This window comes from Scylla paramamosain, unplaced genomic scaffold, assembly GCF_035594125.1.
Source record: "Scylla paramamosain isolate STU-SP2022 unplaced genomic scaffold, ASM3559412v1 Contig4, whole genome shotgun sequence".
NCBI lineage: Eukaryota > Metazoa > Arthropoda > Malacostraca > Decapoda > Portunidae > Scylla > Scylla paramamosain.
In genome coordinates, this window is record NW_026973669.1 from 1,018,820 (window position 1) to 1,033,455 (window position 14,636).

A 14,636-nucleotide genomic window follows, 5' to 3' on the forward strand; every position below is an offset into this window, starting at 1 on the left:
TAGTGGTGAAAGATTGAGAATACTGTTGAACTCTTGCATTCAGGAGGTGGACAGTATAGTGGTGAATGATTGAGAATACTGGTTAACTCTTGCATTAGGGAGGTGGACAGAGTAGAGGTGAAAAATTGAGAATACTGGTTAACTCTTGCACTAGGGAGGTGGAGACAATAGTGGTGAAAGATTGAGAATGCTTGTTAACTTGCATTCAGAAGGTGGACAGAATAGTGGTGAAAGATTGAGAATGCTGGTTAACTCGTGCATTAGGGAGGTGGACAGAATAGTGGTGAAAGATTGAGAATACTGGTTAACTCTTGCATTAGAGAGGTGGAGACAATAGTGGTGAAAGATTGAGAATACTGGTTAACTCTTGTATCAGGGAGAGGGACAGAATAGTGGTGAAAGATTGAGAATACTGGTTAACTCTTGCATTAGGGAGGTGGACAGAATAGTTGTGAAAGATTGAGAATACTGGTTAACTCTTGCATTAGGGAGGTGGACAGAATAGTGTTGAAAGACTGAGAATACTGGTTAACTCTTGCATTAGGGAGGTGGACAGAATAGTAATGAAAGATTGAGAATGCTGGTTAACTCTTGCATCAGGGTGGAGACAATAGTGGTGAGAAAGTAAGGCCTCTTATCAAATTATATTGACATTTTTTGACCAAATAGTTAGGAGTATATGAAATTTCAATAAAATTGCTAGCAAGATCTGCCCCCAAGCTTGAAAGAGGCAGAGACAGCAAGGAAGTGGTTCTCAGAGTGGGGTGTGACGAATAGACTGCATCAGTAGTCAGTAGGGAGCTGTGAAAGAAGACTGCAGCAGTGTGTGGACAGAGATGGCAGGTGGAAATAGACTGCATCAGTAGTCAGTAGGGAGCTGTGAAAGAAGACTGCAGCAGTGTGTGGACAGGGATGGCAGGTGGAAATAGACTGCATCAGTAGTCAGTAGGGAGCTGTGAAAGAAGACTGCAGCAGTGTGTGGACAGAGATGGCAGGTGGAAATAGATAGGCGTGTTTTGTACAGGGACTGCCACTTGTAGGTGTGATGGCTTCCTGCTCCAGCTCTTGTGTTCTTGTGTACTACTGCTACTTGGAAGGCTCTGCAATGGTGCCACCTTAAGTCCACTGCAACACACTTGTCCTCCAATGTACGATAATGCACCAAGGTCCTTAAGAATGGCATTTATTGATTTTATGATTATGATTATTATTTTTTTTTTTTTTTTTACAGTGTCTCTCTTACATAGAAATACAATAATAAAAAGTGCAATATATTTTTTGGAGGTGGTTTGTTATTTGTTATTTGGTAACTTTGTTTTTTGCGTTTAATGACAAATTAAGTTGGTGGCAAGAGGAGTAGACGTTTCAAGTTACCCTCCATTTCCACCCATGGCTTGCTGGTTCTCTAACACTTGGTCAAAATTTATGAATCATTAATAAATGATTCAAAGGTTAGGAGGAGAAAGTGGAGATTGAGGCATGTAGCATGGGAGAATTTCCAGGTAGACTTGAGTGAAAGTGTGAGGAGGGAAGCCTGAATGGCGTGGATGAAATGAACGACAGACAGGATGCCGCAGCCAGCCAGCCAGACAGGGTACGTGAGAACGAGTGCCGGGAAGCGTGCATGTAAGCCGTGGTGGAGTGACGAGATTAGGGATGCTGGAAAGGAAGGAAAGAGACTAAATAGGGTGTGCAGGCAGTTGAGAAAGAGGAGGCGGAGAGTGAGCACCAGAATGCACGGACAGCGTGTGTGAGTCAGCAGCGAGTGACGAAGCGAAAGGTAATGAATGCTAAAGTTAGGTGTGAGAGAAGTGTGCTTCAGTCCAGAAGAGAGAAAGGTGTTTGTTACTGTATGTAAAGCGTATGTACCTCACGTCATTATTCCTCGGCATTTATAAGTGAAATGTTCAATAGTTTTCTATTTGCATGAAAACGTGTAATATGTGTAAGTATCAGTATTTAATGCTATATTAAGCACCAAAGCCGATGCTCACTTGTTAGTAGTGTGGGGTTAACCTGCTAGTCGCCTGCGGGCATCACTCACGGCCAAGTCGCGCTCAGACAAAGACAGGCAGGATGGTGACCGAGGTAAATACTTTAATTTTGTAGTTAAAACTGATTGTCATAGTGCCAAGTTAATTGCATGTATTGTTAATGAATATTGTAATATGTTGAAAGCGTTTAATATCCGTGCATAATGTTATTTTGTAAGAAATTGAGACCGAGAACTTGTTCGCAGTTCTTACGGTCATGCCTACCTCATCAATAAACGTGTCAGGGAGAACTGCCTTTCCTCGACCCTACGATGATGGGTGTGATCAGTAAAACAGATCACCTGAGAGCCAATTAATGCCCAGCCGGTGCGGCTACACAGATGATGTAGTTCTTATGAGTGAATCGGCAGATGAGCTTCAAAGTTTGTTGGATGTAGTGGATGGCTATGGTAAAGACTTTGGAGTAAGGTTTAGCAGTGAGGAAAGCAAAGTAATGATTGTGAATAGGTCAGAGGATGAAAGTAATGTGGTATGGAGACTTGGAGAGAATGAGTTGAGACAGGTGCAAGAATACAAGTACTTAGGGATGTGGATGAGTCCTAGTGGGTGTGCAAAGGCAAAGAATGAAAAGATAAGTATGGTAAACCAGTGGGTAGGTCGATTGGGAAGCGCGGCAAGGATGAGAGCAAGTAAGTATGATGTGTTGAGAGAAGTGTGGAAGAGTGTGGCTGTGCCATGTATAATTATAATGTATGGTATGGATGTGATTGCATGGAATGAAAGTGAAATTGATAAGTTAGAAGTGGGCCAGAACAAAGTAGCAAGGATGGCACTGAGTGCACCGAGGTGCACAGCAGTTGAAGCCTTGAGAGGTGACATGGGATGGAGCACCTTCAGAGAAAGACTGACAAAAGCCACACTTAGGTACAAGATTAGGCTTGAGAGAATGGATGATGCAAGAATAGCAAGGAAGGTGTACCTGTGGAATGAAAGTGGAAGCAAATGGAGGAAGAGATGCATGAGAATGACCGACAGGAATGGATTGCAAGTTGTGTGGGCGATAAGAATGGCTGGTAGGAATCAAAATGAGCGTGAATGGGTGGTAACAAGAGGAGGAAGAGTGGGAGCCGAATGGGATGTGAGAAAATGGAAGAATGAGATAGACAAAGAAGTGAAATGTGTGGGACTGAATGAATGGAAGAATGAGATGGAAAGAAAGAAGACCCTGGAATGGTACAAGGAGAAAGAGGCCCCGAGGTATGAAAGGTGGTATGATGGAAGCCTGGGCGGTGATCTTCTCTTCCGAGCGAGGGCACAGTGTATGGATGTGAATGCAAGGAGTTACAGGTGGTCTGAGTCCCGCAGCAAAGTGTGCCAGATGTGTGACATGGGAGAAGATGAGACGGTGGAACATGTGGTGCTGGAGTGTGTGAAGTATGCCAGAGACAGGAATGAGATGATGCAAGTGATACTGACTGAGTTAGGGCATGATAGGAATGAAAGAGTGGAGAAGACAGGAAAGGAATGGATGGTGGTGTTGCTGGGACTGTGTAGAGAGGCGAATGAAAGGATGATTGAGGCGGTGAAAGAGTTTCTGGAGAGAATGTGGCGTGCCAGGTGTATGAACAATTAGGATAGAGGATGCTGTTCGTTTCTCTTTTTTTTTTTTTTTCCCTTTCTACAGGAGTTGCCGATCCAAAGGCCTGGCTCAGGAGTGATCCTGTGCCACCTGTACCATCAAGATCAAGATCAAGATGTACCATTAAGATCAAGATCAAGATCTGGCGCCAAGTTACTTGTGTGTTTTGTTGTCTGTGTCTGTTGGAGCGTCCGCGTGCTGCGTGGTGGTCAGTGGTCAGGTCACGCTGAGTGTGCGGCAGCTTGCGCCTGTGTCTGAGCTGGCCTGGGTCACCTGTGGTCACCTGTCCACTCTGTGTCTGGTGGAGGGAACAGACAAGACGTCAGCGTGGTGGTCAGTGGTCAGGTCACGCTGAGTGTGCGGCAGCTTGCGCCTGTGTCTGAGCTGGCCTGGGTCACCTGTGGTCACGTGCGGAGTGGCGACGCCTCCCTGGGCTCACCTGAGGGCGTGCAGGTAATGGTGGGCGGGGAACAAGTAAATGTCGGGAGGTGAGTGACTAAGGTGGTGGTCACCGTCACTGTTGTTGTGGTTTGTTTGTTTGTTTGTTTGTTGATTTCTTTTATTCCCAAGACGTGGCGGCGCCGCCTGGCTGTCTGCTGGTGCTGCCTGCCAGTGGTCTGACCATTTTGTCGCGAGTGTTTGGGCGTTGTCCTTTCTGGGGATTTCCCGGCCCATACTGAGTGAGGTTTGGTTAGGTTAGGTTTTCTGGTCAAGATTTTCCCGTCACAGTGGTGGCAGCCACGCAGGACAAGACACACGGTAATTCTTAAGAAATACACATCCACACATATCTTATTAATCTTTTCCCCTCTCCCCCAACAAGCTTGGGGCCACGTGGGGAATTGGGTTTGTTTTTGGAGGGGGACATAAAAGACCGATAAATGGACTGAAAATCTAGGGAAATTTCCCTAAAATAAAAAAAATTTGGGGTAAAATTTAAGTTTTAACCAATACTCCAGAATAATTATATACCTATCCTAACCTAACCTAACCGGGGGGGCTGCGCACCCCATGAACCCCCCCCCTGCTATCCGGGGGGGCTGTGTCCCCCTGGATCCCCCTAAGGTTAAAGTGTCATTAAACATCATAGACTTAGTAGCATGGACAAAAGCACCCTGCGTGTAAACCAACGCACGAACGCACGCAGTGTAACTTCAGCACGGACAGGTAAGCAGGACGGATCTCGGGAATACTGGAGAAACTTTAACATTGTATTGTAACCTTAACATCAACGAGCGATCAGTAAAACCTTTACAGACTTGTAGCTATACTACTTACACTTCTTGAAACCACACCTTATTGAAAATAATCTTGGGTGCGTTGTTCTTAAGATTTTCCAGACACACACCGTCAGTAAGGTTAGTTTGGTCTCCTGGACAAAATTTTCCCGTCACAGTGGTGGCAGCCACGCAGGACAAGACACACACCATCAGTTAGTCTTTTCTGCTTTCTTGTTTTATTTTTGTTATTTTGTTAATTTGTTTAATATTGTTTTTTTTTGTTTGTCGTGCAGAACAGACGCGGTGAAAGAGCAAGGCCAGACTGGCAAGTCCTCCTGTCCATTGTGCCCCAGAGCCTCTCAGATCAGTGGCTGGCAAGTCCTCCCATCCTCTCTGCCCCAGAGCCCCTCAGGTCAGTGGCTGGCAAGTCCTCCCATCCTCTCTGCCCCAGAGCCCCTCAGGTCAGTGGCTGGCAAGTCCTCCCATCCTCTCTGCCCAAGAGCCCCTCAGGTCAGTGGCTGGCAAGTCCTCCCATCCTCTCTGCCCCAGAGCCCCTCAGGTCAGTGGCTGGCAAGTCCTCCCATCCTCTCTGCCCCAGATCCCCTCAGGTCAGTGGCTGGCAAGTCCTCCCATCCTCTCTGCCCCAGAGCCCCTCAGGTCAGTGGCTGGGGACTCAGAACACTGCACCACTGTTGGCAACACTTGTGTCTTTGTCACAAGTTACCACCAACTAAAAGTGATTATCTTACTCTTTGCAACAAGTCAGTTTTTTATTTATTTATTTATGTATTTATATATTTATTTATTTATTTATTTGGATAACCTGAAGATCCACCAGCCCAGTCTTACCACCTGAAGATCCACCAGCCCAGTCCTTTCTGGCTGTTCTATTGCTGCTGTGGTAGACGGTCACTGTTCTTCTCCTAGATCTATTAACAGTGGTGTTCCTCAGGGTTCTGTCCTGTCACCCACTCTCTTCCTATTATTCATCAATGATCTTTTAAACCAAACTTCTTGTCCTATCCACTCCAGTGCTGATGATACCATCCTGCACTTTTCCACGTCTTTTTCTAGACTTCCAACCCTTCAGGAAGTAAACAGTTCATGCAGGGAAGTCACAGACTTCTGATCTCTCCAAAATTCCAGATTAGGGCAGAGCAAACTTGGTATTGTTCAATGCCACAAAAACTCAATTCCTCCATCTATCAACTCGACACAACCTTCCAGACAACTATCCCCTCTTCTTCAATGACACTCAACTGTCCCCCTCTTCTACACTGAACATCCTCGGTCTCTACTTTACTTATAATCTGAACTGGAAACTTCACATCTCATCTCTAGCAAAAACAGCTTCTAGGAAGTCAGGTGTTCTGAGATGTCTCCGCCAGTTTTTCTCACCCCCCCCCCCGAAGCTGCTAACTTTGTACAGGGGCCTTATCCGTCCATGTATGGAGTATGCTTCACATGTCTGGGGGGGTTCCACTCATACCATTCTTCTAGACAGGTTGGAATCAAAAGCTTTTTGTCTCATCAACTCCTCTCCTCTAACTGACTGTCTTCAGCCTTTCTCTCATCGCCGCAGTGTTGCATCTCGTGCTGTCTTTTACAGCTATTTTCATGCTAACTGCTCTTCTGATCTTGCTAACTGCATGCTTCCCCTCCTCCCACAGCCTTGCTGCTCAACACTTTCTTCTTTCTCTCACCACTATTCTGTGCACCTCTCTAATGCAAGAGTTAACCAGTATTCTCAATCATTCATCCCTTTTCTCTGGTAATACTGGAGCTCCCTGCCTGCTTCTCTATTTTCACCTTCGTATGACTTGAATTCCTTCAAGAGGGAGGCTTCAACACACTTATCCTGCAATTTTTGACAACTTCCTTGGACCCTGTTCAGTGACCAGCATCTCAGTGGGCCCCCCCCCCTCTCTCTCTGTCTCTCTCTCTCTCTGTCTCTCTCTGTCTCTGTCTCTCTCTGTCTCTGTCTCTCTCTGTCTCTCTCTGTCTCTGTCTCTGTCTCTGTCTTTCTCTGTCTGTCTGTCTCTGTCTGTCTGTCTCTGTCTGTCTGTCAGGCAGGAAGCCCCTCACCGCCTGTGTGGTGACGGCCTCCTCTGTTACAGGTGCAAGGTCGGTGTGCATCCTTGGTGCAGCCCCAGGGTTCCTGCAGGAACAGCCACGGCCAGGAGCAGCGTTGCAATGGAGGGTGCGAGGCCAGGCAGCAGCAGCAGCAGCGGCAGTAGTAACAGCCTGGAGCAGCAGGTGACCCAAGGCGGGAGGACCTACACTTGTGACCACTGCGGCAAAGTGTGCTCCACCAAGGCTGCCATTGCCAGACACGTCCTCTCCCATGCCAGCAAGACAAGGCTGAGAGGCAGGAGTGGCCCCGCTGAACACACTGCCACCCACACTGGTGGCAGGAACCACAAGTGTGACCTCTGCGGGAAGACATTTGTCCGGAAGAGTCATCTTGCCTCACACATCCTCACCCACACTGGGGAGAGAAAGTTCCAGTGCCTGGAGTGTGGGAAAAGATTTACCCAGAAGGGTTCCCTTAACACACACATCCTCACCCACACTGGGGAGAGAAAGTTCCAGTGCCTGGAGTGTGGGAAAAGATTTACCTGGAAGGGTTCCCTTAACACACACATCCTCACCCACACTGGGGAGAGAAAGTTCCAGTGCCTGGAGTGTGGGAAAAGATTTACCCAGAAGGGTACTCTTGACAGTCACATCCTCACCCACACTGGGGAGAGAAAGTTCCAGTGCCTGGAGTGTGGGAAAAGATTTACCCAGAAGAGTAATCTTAACACACACATCCTCACCCACACTGGGGAGAGAAAGTTCCAGTGCCTGGAGTGTGGGAAAAGATTTACCCGGAAGGGTACTCTTGAGAGACACATCCTCACCCACACTGGGGAGAGAAAGTTCCAGTGCCTGGAGTGTGGGAAAAGATTTACCCGGAAGGGTTCCCTTAACACACACATCCTCACCCACACTGGGGAGAGAAAGTTCCAGTGCCTGGAGTGTGGGAAAAGATTTACCCAGGAGAGTCATCTTAACACACACATCCTCACCCACACTGGGGAGAGAAAGTTCCAGTGCCTGGAGTGTATGAAAAAATTTACCCAGAAAAGTGATCTTAACAGACACATCCTCATCCACACTGGGGAGAGAAAGTTCCAGTGCCTGGAGTGTGGGAAAAGATTTACCCAGAAGGGTACTCTTGACAGTCACATCCTCACCCACACTGGAAAGAAGAAGAGAAAACAGCCAAAATAATAGCTGTTGCAGTCCCCGGTGACTCCGGCCTCAGTAGAGCTGAAAGGCACAAAACTACAAAATATCACGACCTAAAAAGTGACCTGGGAACAACATGGTCGCCGATGGACACCGGTATAATACCAGTGGTGGTGTGGGCGACAGGGCTAATGAAGAAAACCTGGAGAGCTGCCTGGAGGCAATCCCCGGTCGCCCAAGTGCCCACGAGGTACACACAGCTGCGGTCGCCACGCTGAACATAACCCTCGGATGGAATGCCGGCGCTGCTGAGGGTGTGACCGCTAACACCAGGCTTGGGGCCCATTGCACTCACCAGACAACAAAACAGGAAAGTGCAGAAAACTGGGAGAGAAAGTTCCCGTGCCTGCAGTGTGGGAAAAGATTTATCCACAAAGGTAATCTTAACACACACATCCTCACCCACACTGGGGCTTGTACAAACTCAGTGCACCCTGAGTGTAGGAAGACAGAAGGAAGCAGAAACAGAAGGATTTCCTCTGAACCACTGGAGAGAGAAACTGCAGCAGAGGATCACCCATCAAAGAGAAGAAATCTGGCAGATAACAAGCTTCCTGCAAGACCAAAACCACACAAGGAACCTCCTCAAGAAAACAGACAGAATGACAGCAAGGCGCAGCGCAAGCAACGGCCGGCCGGGCAGAAGACCGGCAGGGGCCGAGCCCCGGCCGAAGCCTTGGCACCACAAATGAGGACAAAGACAAGAAAATAAAGGCCAGAAAGATGAAGAGGCAGCTTGCAGAAAAGCCAGGGGTGGTGTGCAGGCACATGGCTAAGACCTCAATAGAAGTACAAGACCCACCCAAGAAAGAAGTGGCCGAAGGATGCTGGAGGCCACTGCAGGAAGACCCACGCAGCATCAGGCAGCCATGGGGATACACACCACCGCAGTTAAACACACAAGTAAACAGCAACATTGCCAGCTGTTCAACTTTCTGAAAACGGGGAGAGTATGTTCCCGTGCCTGCAGTGTGGGAAAAGATTTACCTACAAAGGTAATCTTAACACACACATTCTCACCCACACTGGGGCTTGTACAAACTCAGTGCACCCTGAGTGTAGGAAGACAGAAGGAAGCAGAAACAGAAGGATCTGCTCTGAACCACTGGAGAGAGAAACTGCAGCAGAGGATCACCCATCAAAGAGAAGAAATCACAAATGAGAAAGCACCACAAATAAGGACAAAGACAAGAAGGCAGCTTACAGAAAAGCCAGGGGTGGTGTGGAGACACATGGCAAAGACCTCAATAGAAGTACAAGACCCACCCGAGAAAGAAGTGGCCGAGGGATGCTGGAGGCCACTGCTGCAAGACCCCACGCAGCATCAGGCAGCCCCGGGGATACAGACCACCACGGTTAAACACACAAGTAAACAACAACAATGCCAGCTGTTCAACTTACACAGAAAGGTCTGCTGAGAAAGAGAGGGAGTCAGTGCAGCAAGTTTGAGGCTCCAGGTGTAGACAAAGCCCCAAGTTTTGGGTCAGAAAGATTACACAAGTGCACCGTTCCTTGCACTCGTTTGTACCAGACTACAGAAAGGAAAAGAGGAGCCCCCACAATGGCTGGCCACTGGAAACACCAGCCTGCCACCAAACGCCAGCCAGACTCCACTGCCAGCCAGACACAGAGCCGTCCGCTGCCCGTCAACAACACGCAGGTGGCCGACAGAGACACCGGCGTGGAGTTTGGTCTGGTGGAGTGCTCCACATGCACTGGCAGGACTGGCAAGAAGGTAGCACCAGAAACACACACACTGGTGAACAGGACTGCATTCAACACCTTGCTCAACACTCCACATGCAAGTGTTTGGGAACACAAGAGAATGCCACACTACAACACAAAAAATGAGAAAAACAATCAACAAAGAATTACCTTAACACCTTGAAAAAGATTCGCAGGTCAGAACTACCACCAAAAAACAAGACTACTGCCAGAAACCAGCTGGCAGTACCAGTAGTGACTTGTGGGTGTGGTGTGGTGTGGTGACTGGCCACAAGACTACTGCCACAAACCAGCTGGCAGTACCAGTAGTGACTTGTGGGTGTGGTGTGGTGTGGTGACTGGCCACAAGACTACTGCCACAAACCAGCTGGCAGTACCAGTAGTGACTTGTGGGTGTGGTGTGGTGTGGTGACTGGCCACAAGACTACTGCCACAAACCAGCTGGCAGTACCAGTAGTGACTTGTGGGTGTGGTGTGGTGTGGTGTGGTGACTGGCCACAAGACTACTGCCACAAACCAGCTGGCAGTACCAGTAGTGACTTGTGGGTGTGGTGTGGTGTGGTGACTGGCCACAAGACTACTGCCACAAACCAGCTGGCAGTACCAGTAGTGACTTGTGGGTGTGGTGTGGTGTGGTGTGGTGACTGGCCACAAGACTACTGCCACAAACCAGCTGGCAGTACCAGTAGTGACTTGTGGGTGTGGTGTGGTGTGGTGACTGGCCACAAGACTACTGCCACAAACCAGCTGGCAGTACCAGTAGTGACTTGTGGGTGTGGTGTGGTGTGGTGACTGGCCAAAAGGTTTATTCTGAAATGTAATCTTGACAAACATCCTCACCCACACTGTGGTAAGGAAGTACAGGTGTGGTGTTTGTGGCAGTGTTTCTGTAGGAAGAGTGGTGTTGCCAGACACATCCAAACACTCCTGTGGGGGTGAGGTGTTGTGGATGTGCTGGTGGTGTGTGAGGGACTTGGAGTGACTAGTGTTTGTGTGTTGTTACTTTGTACTCAAGTGTTGGAATAAACTTTTGTTGCTAGAATGCTGAGTAATGTTGTTATACAGTAAATAATGTGTGTGTGTGTGTGTGTCTGTGTGTGTGTGTGTGTGTACAAAATGGCCAATAATAAACTTACCATGACAGACAGAGTAGTGGATGACTGGAATAGACTCAGTAGTCAGGTTGTTAGTGCTGAGTCATTACAGAGCTTTGAAATATTAGACAAATGTATGGACAGGGATGACAGGTGGAAATAGACAGGCATGTTTTGTACAGGGACTGCCACGTGCAGGCCTGACGGCTTCCTGCACCAACCCTTGTGTTCTTGTGTGCTGCTGCTGCTGCTGCTGCTGCAAAATCTCTTCCTATTAATCCCTTTCTTTGCTGTGAATGCTTGTGGAGGTTTTACACATTGCTTTTAGTGCTGCGAAGTGTTGACTGTCGCTGTGAAAGGGTTGAAAGGTTAATGATCCTGGGAGGCAAAGAAAACTGCTGGTCTGTGCATCAATAGCCGTGGTGTTCTGATGGTCTGCCTTCTTCATCACTTCTCACCAAAACAAGAAAACAACAAAACTTGATTGAAAAACAAGCCACAGAGACAGGCAGAGCGGGTGGGAGTGCAGGGGAGAGGGAGAGGGAGAGAGGACGGTGTGGGAGACAAGACAGATATGGAGAGAGATGATACTTAACATTGCATCTCTTGCTATTCAAAGCTAGGTGAGTGTGTTGAAGCCTCCCTCCTGAAAGAGTTCAAGTCACCGGCAGGGGGAAACAGCAGCAGGCAGGGAGTTCAGGAGTGTGCCAGTAAAGGGGATGAGAGACTGAGAATACTGGTTAACTCTTGCATCAGGGAGGTGGACAGAATAGTGGTGAAAGATTGAGAATACTGATTAACTCTTTCATTCAGGAGGTGGACAGTATAGTGGTGAAAGATTGAGAATATTGGTTAACTCTTGCACCAGGGAGCTGCAGACAATAGTGGTGAAAGATTGAGAATACTGGTTAACTCTTGCATCAGAGAGGTGGACAGAATAGTGGTGAAAGATTGAGAATACTGATTAACTCTTGCATTCAGGAGGTGGACAGTATAGTGGTGAAGGATTGAGAATACAGGTTAACTCTTGCATTAGATAGGTGGACAGAGTAGTAGTGAAAAATTGAGAATACTGGTTAACTTGCACTACGGAAGTGGAGACAATAGTGCTGAAAGATTGAGAATGCTGGTTAACTTGCATTCAGAAGGTGGACAGAATAGTGGTGAAAGATTGAGAATGCTGGTTAAATCGTGCATTAGGGAGGTGGACAGAATAGTGGTGAAAGATTGAGAATACTGGTTAACTCTTGCATTAGAGAGGTGGAGGCAATAGTGGTGAAAGATTGAGAATACTTGTTAACTCTTGCATTAGGGAGGTGGACAGAATAGTGGTGAAATATTGAGAATACTGGTTAACTCTTGCATTAGGGAGGTGGACTGATAAGTGGTGAAAGACTGAGAATACTGGTTAACTATTGCATTAGGGAGGTCAACAGAATACTGGTTAAATCTTGCATCAGGGAGGTGGACAAAATAGTGGTGAAAGATTGAGAATACTGGTTAACTCTTGCATCAAGGAAGTGGACAGAATAGTGGTGAAAGATTGAGAATACTGGTTAAATCTTGCATCAGGGAGGTGGACAGAATAGTGGTGAAAGATTGAGAATACTGGTTAACTCTTGCATCAGGGAGGTGGACAGAATAGTGGTGAAAGATTGAGAATACTGGTTAACTCTTGCATCAGGGAGGTGGACAGAATAGTGGTGAAAGTTTGAGAATAATGGTTAAGTCTTGCATCAGGGAGGTGGACAGAATAGTGATAAAAGATTGAGAATACTGGTTAACTCTTGCATCAGAGAGGTGGACAGGATAGTGGTGGAAGATTGAGAATACTGGTTAACTCTTGCATCAGGGTGGAGACAATAGTGGTGAGAAAGTAAGGCCTCTTATCAAATTATATTGAGATTTTTTGGCCAAATAGTTAGGAGTATATAAAATTTCAATAAAATTGCTAGCAAGATCTGCCCCCAAGCTTGAAAGAGGCAGAGACAGCAAGGAAGTGGTTCTCAGAGTGGGGTGTGACGAATAGACTGCATCAGTAGTCAGTAGGGAGCTGTGAAAGAAGACTGTAGCAGTGTGTGGACAGAGATGGCAGGTGGAAATAGATAGGCGTGTTTTGTACAGGGACTGCCACTTGTAGGTGTGATGGCTTCCTGCTCCAGCTCTTGTGTTCTTGTGTACTACTGCTATTTGGAAGGCTCTGCAATGGTGTCACCTTAAGTCCACTGCAACACACTTTTCCTCCAATGTACGATAATGTACCAAGGTCCTTAAGAATGGCATTTATTGATTTTATGATCATTATTATTATTTATTTATTTTTTTACAGTGTCTCTCTTAAATAGAAAAACAATAATAAAAAGTGTAATATATATATATATATATATATATATATATATATATATATATATATATATATATATATATATATATATATATATATATATATATATATATATATATATATATATATATATATATATATATATATATATATATATATATATATATATATATATATATATATATATATATATATATATATATATATATATATATATATATATATATATATATATATATATATATATACTCGTATATATATATATATATATATATTTTTTTTTTTTTTTTTTTTTTTTTTTTTTTTTTTTTTGGTTATTTGGTAACTTTGTTTTTCGCGTTTAATGACAAATTAAGTTGGTGGCAAGAGGAGTAGACATTTCAAGTTACCCTCCATTTCCACCCATGGCTTGCTGGTTCTCTAACACTTGGTCAAAATTTATGAATCATTAATAAATGATTATTTGTTTGATATTGTAAAGAAAAAGAAAAAAAAAACGAAAAAAGTGCCAGCAGAAATCTGTGTGTAGAGTGCCGTTAGAAAAAACAAAAAATGAAGACAAGACCAAGAGTGACGACGATGGGAGGCATGAATGCGCACACCGGTGTTGTAGGTGAGGAGGTGAATAGGAATGGTGAGATGCTTGATGAGTTTGTGAGTGAGATGGACGTGGAAAACCTGAATGAGACCCTGGCGTGGTGTGGCAGGAAGCAGCAGTCTGCGATTGACTACAAGCTAGTGAATGGGAGGATGGTGAGAGTGTGTACTGCATGTGCATTGATGAGCACGTTGTGACGGACTTTGTCTCAGAACATAGTATGCTGGCGTTAGAATGTTGAGTGGGAGAAGAATGAAAAGATAAGCATGGTGAACCAGTGGGTGGGTCGACTAGGAAGTGCAGCAAGGATGAGAGCCAGTAAGTATGACGTGCTGCGAGAACTTTGGAAGAGCGTGGCTGTTCCGAGCATTGTGTTTGGTATGGACGTGATTGTGTGGAATGAGAATGAACTAGAGAATGTAAAAGTAGGAGAGAATAGAGTAGCAAGAATGGCACTGAATGCACCAAGGTATGCAGCGATAGAGGCTTTTTAGGGGAGACATGGGCTGGAGTACTTTGAGAGAGAGAGAGAGAGAGAGAGAGAGAGAGTAGCAGGTGGGGGAAGAAGTGTGTTAGGATGGCAGTTAAAAAAGGCTTGGAAACTAGGTGGGCTTTTCAGCGGCTTGAGGGGACGCATGTTGAGAGTGACTGGAGTATGATTGCTAGAAATGGAGAGGGTTTAGATTGGGGTGTAAGAAAGTGGAAGAGTGAGATGGAGTAGTGAAACA

At 46.1% G+C, this 14,636-nt stretch overlaps 1 protein-coding gene across 1 annotated transcript; it reads left to right on the top strand.

The window, feature by feature from the left end:
• The first annotated feature begins 3,877 nt into the window (after positions 1-3,877).
• Positions 3,878-10,914, top strand: LOC135096489 (gastrula zinc finger protein XlCGF8.2DB-like). The gene is made up of 2 exons (XM_063997998.1): positions 3,878-5,265; positions 6,971-10,914. The coding sequence occupies exon 2, from the start codon at positions 7,047-7,049 to the stop codon at positions 8,127-8,129; it is 1,083 nt and encodes a 360-aa protein (XP_063854068.1). The 5' UTR covers positions 3,878-5,265; positions 6,971-7,046; the 3' UTR covers positions 8,130-10,914.
• The last annotated feature ends 3,722 nt before the right edge of the window (positions 10,915-14,636 follow it).

Bases quoted from the DNA above. Each gene is read 5' to 3' on its own strand.
- LOC135096489 (XM_063997998.1), top strand. From the start codon at position 7,047: ATGGAGGGTGCGAGGCCAGGCAGCAGCAGCAGCAGCGGCAGTAGTAAC.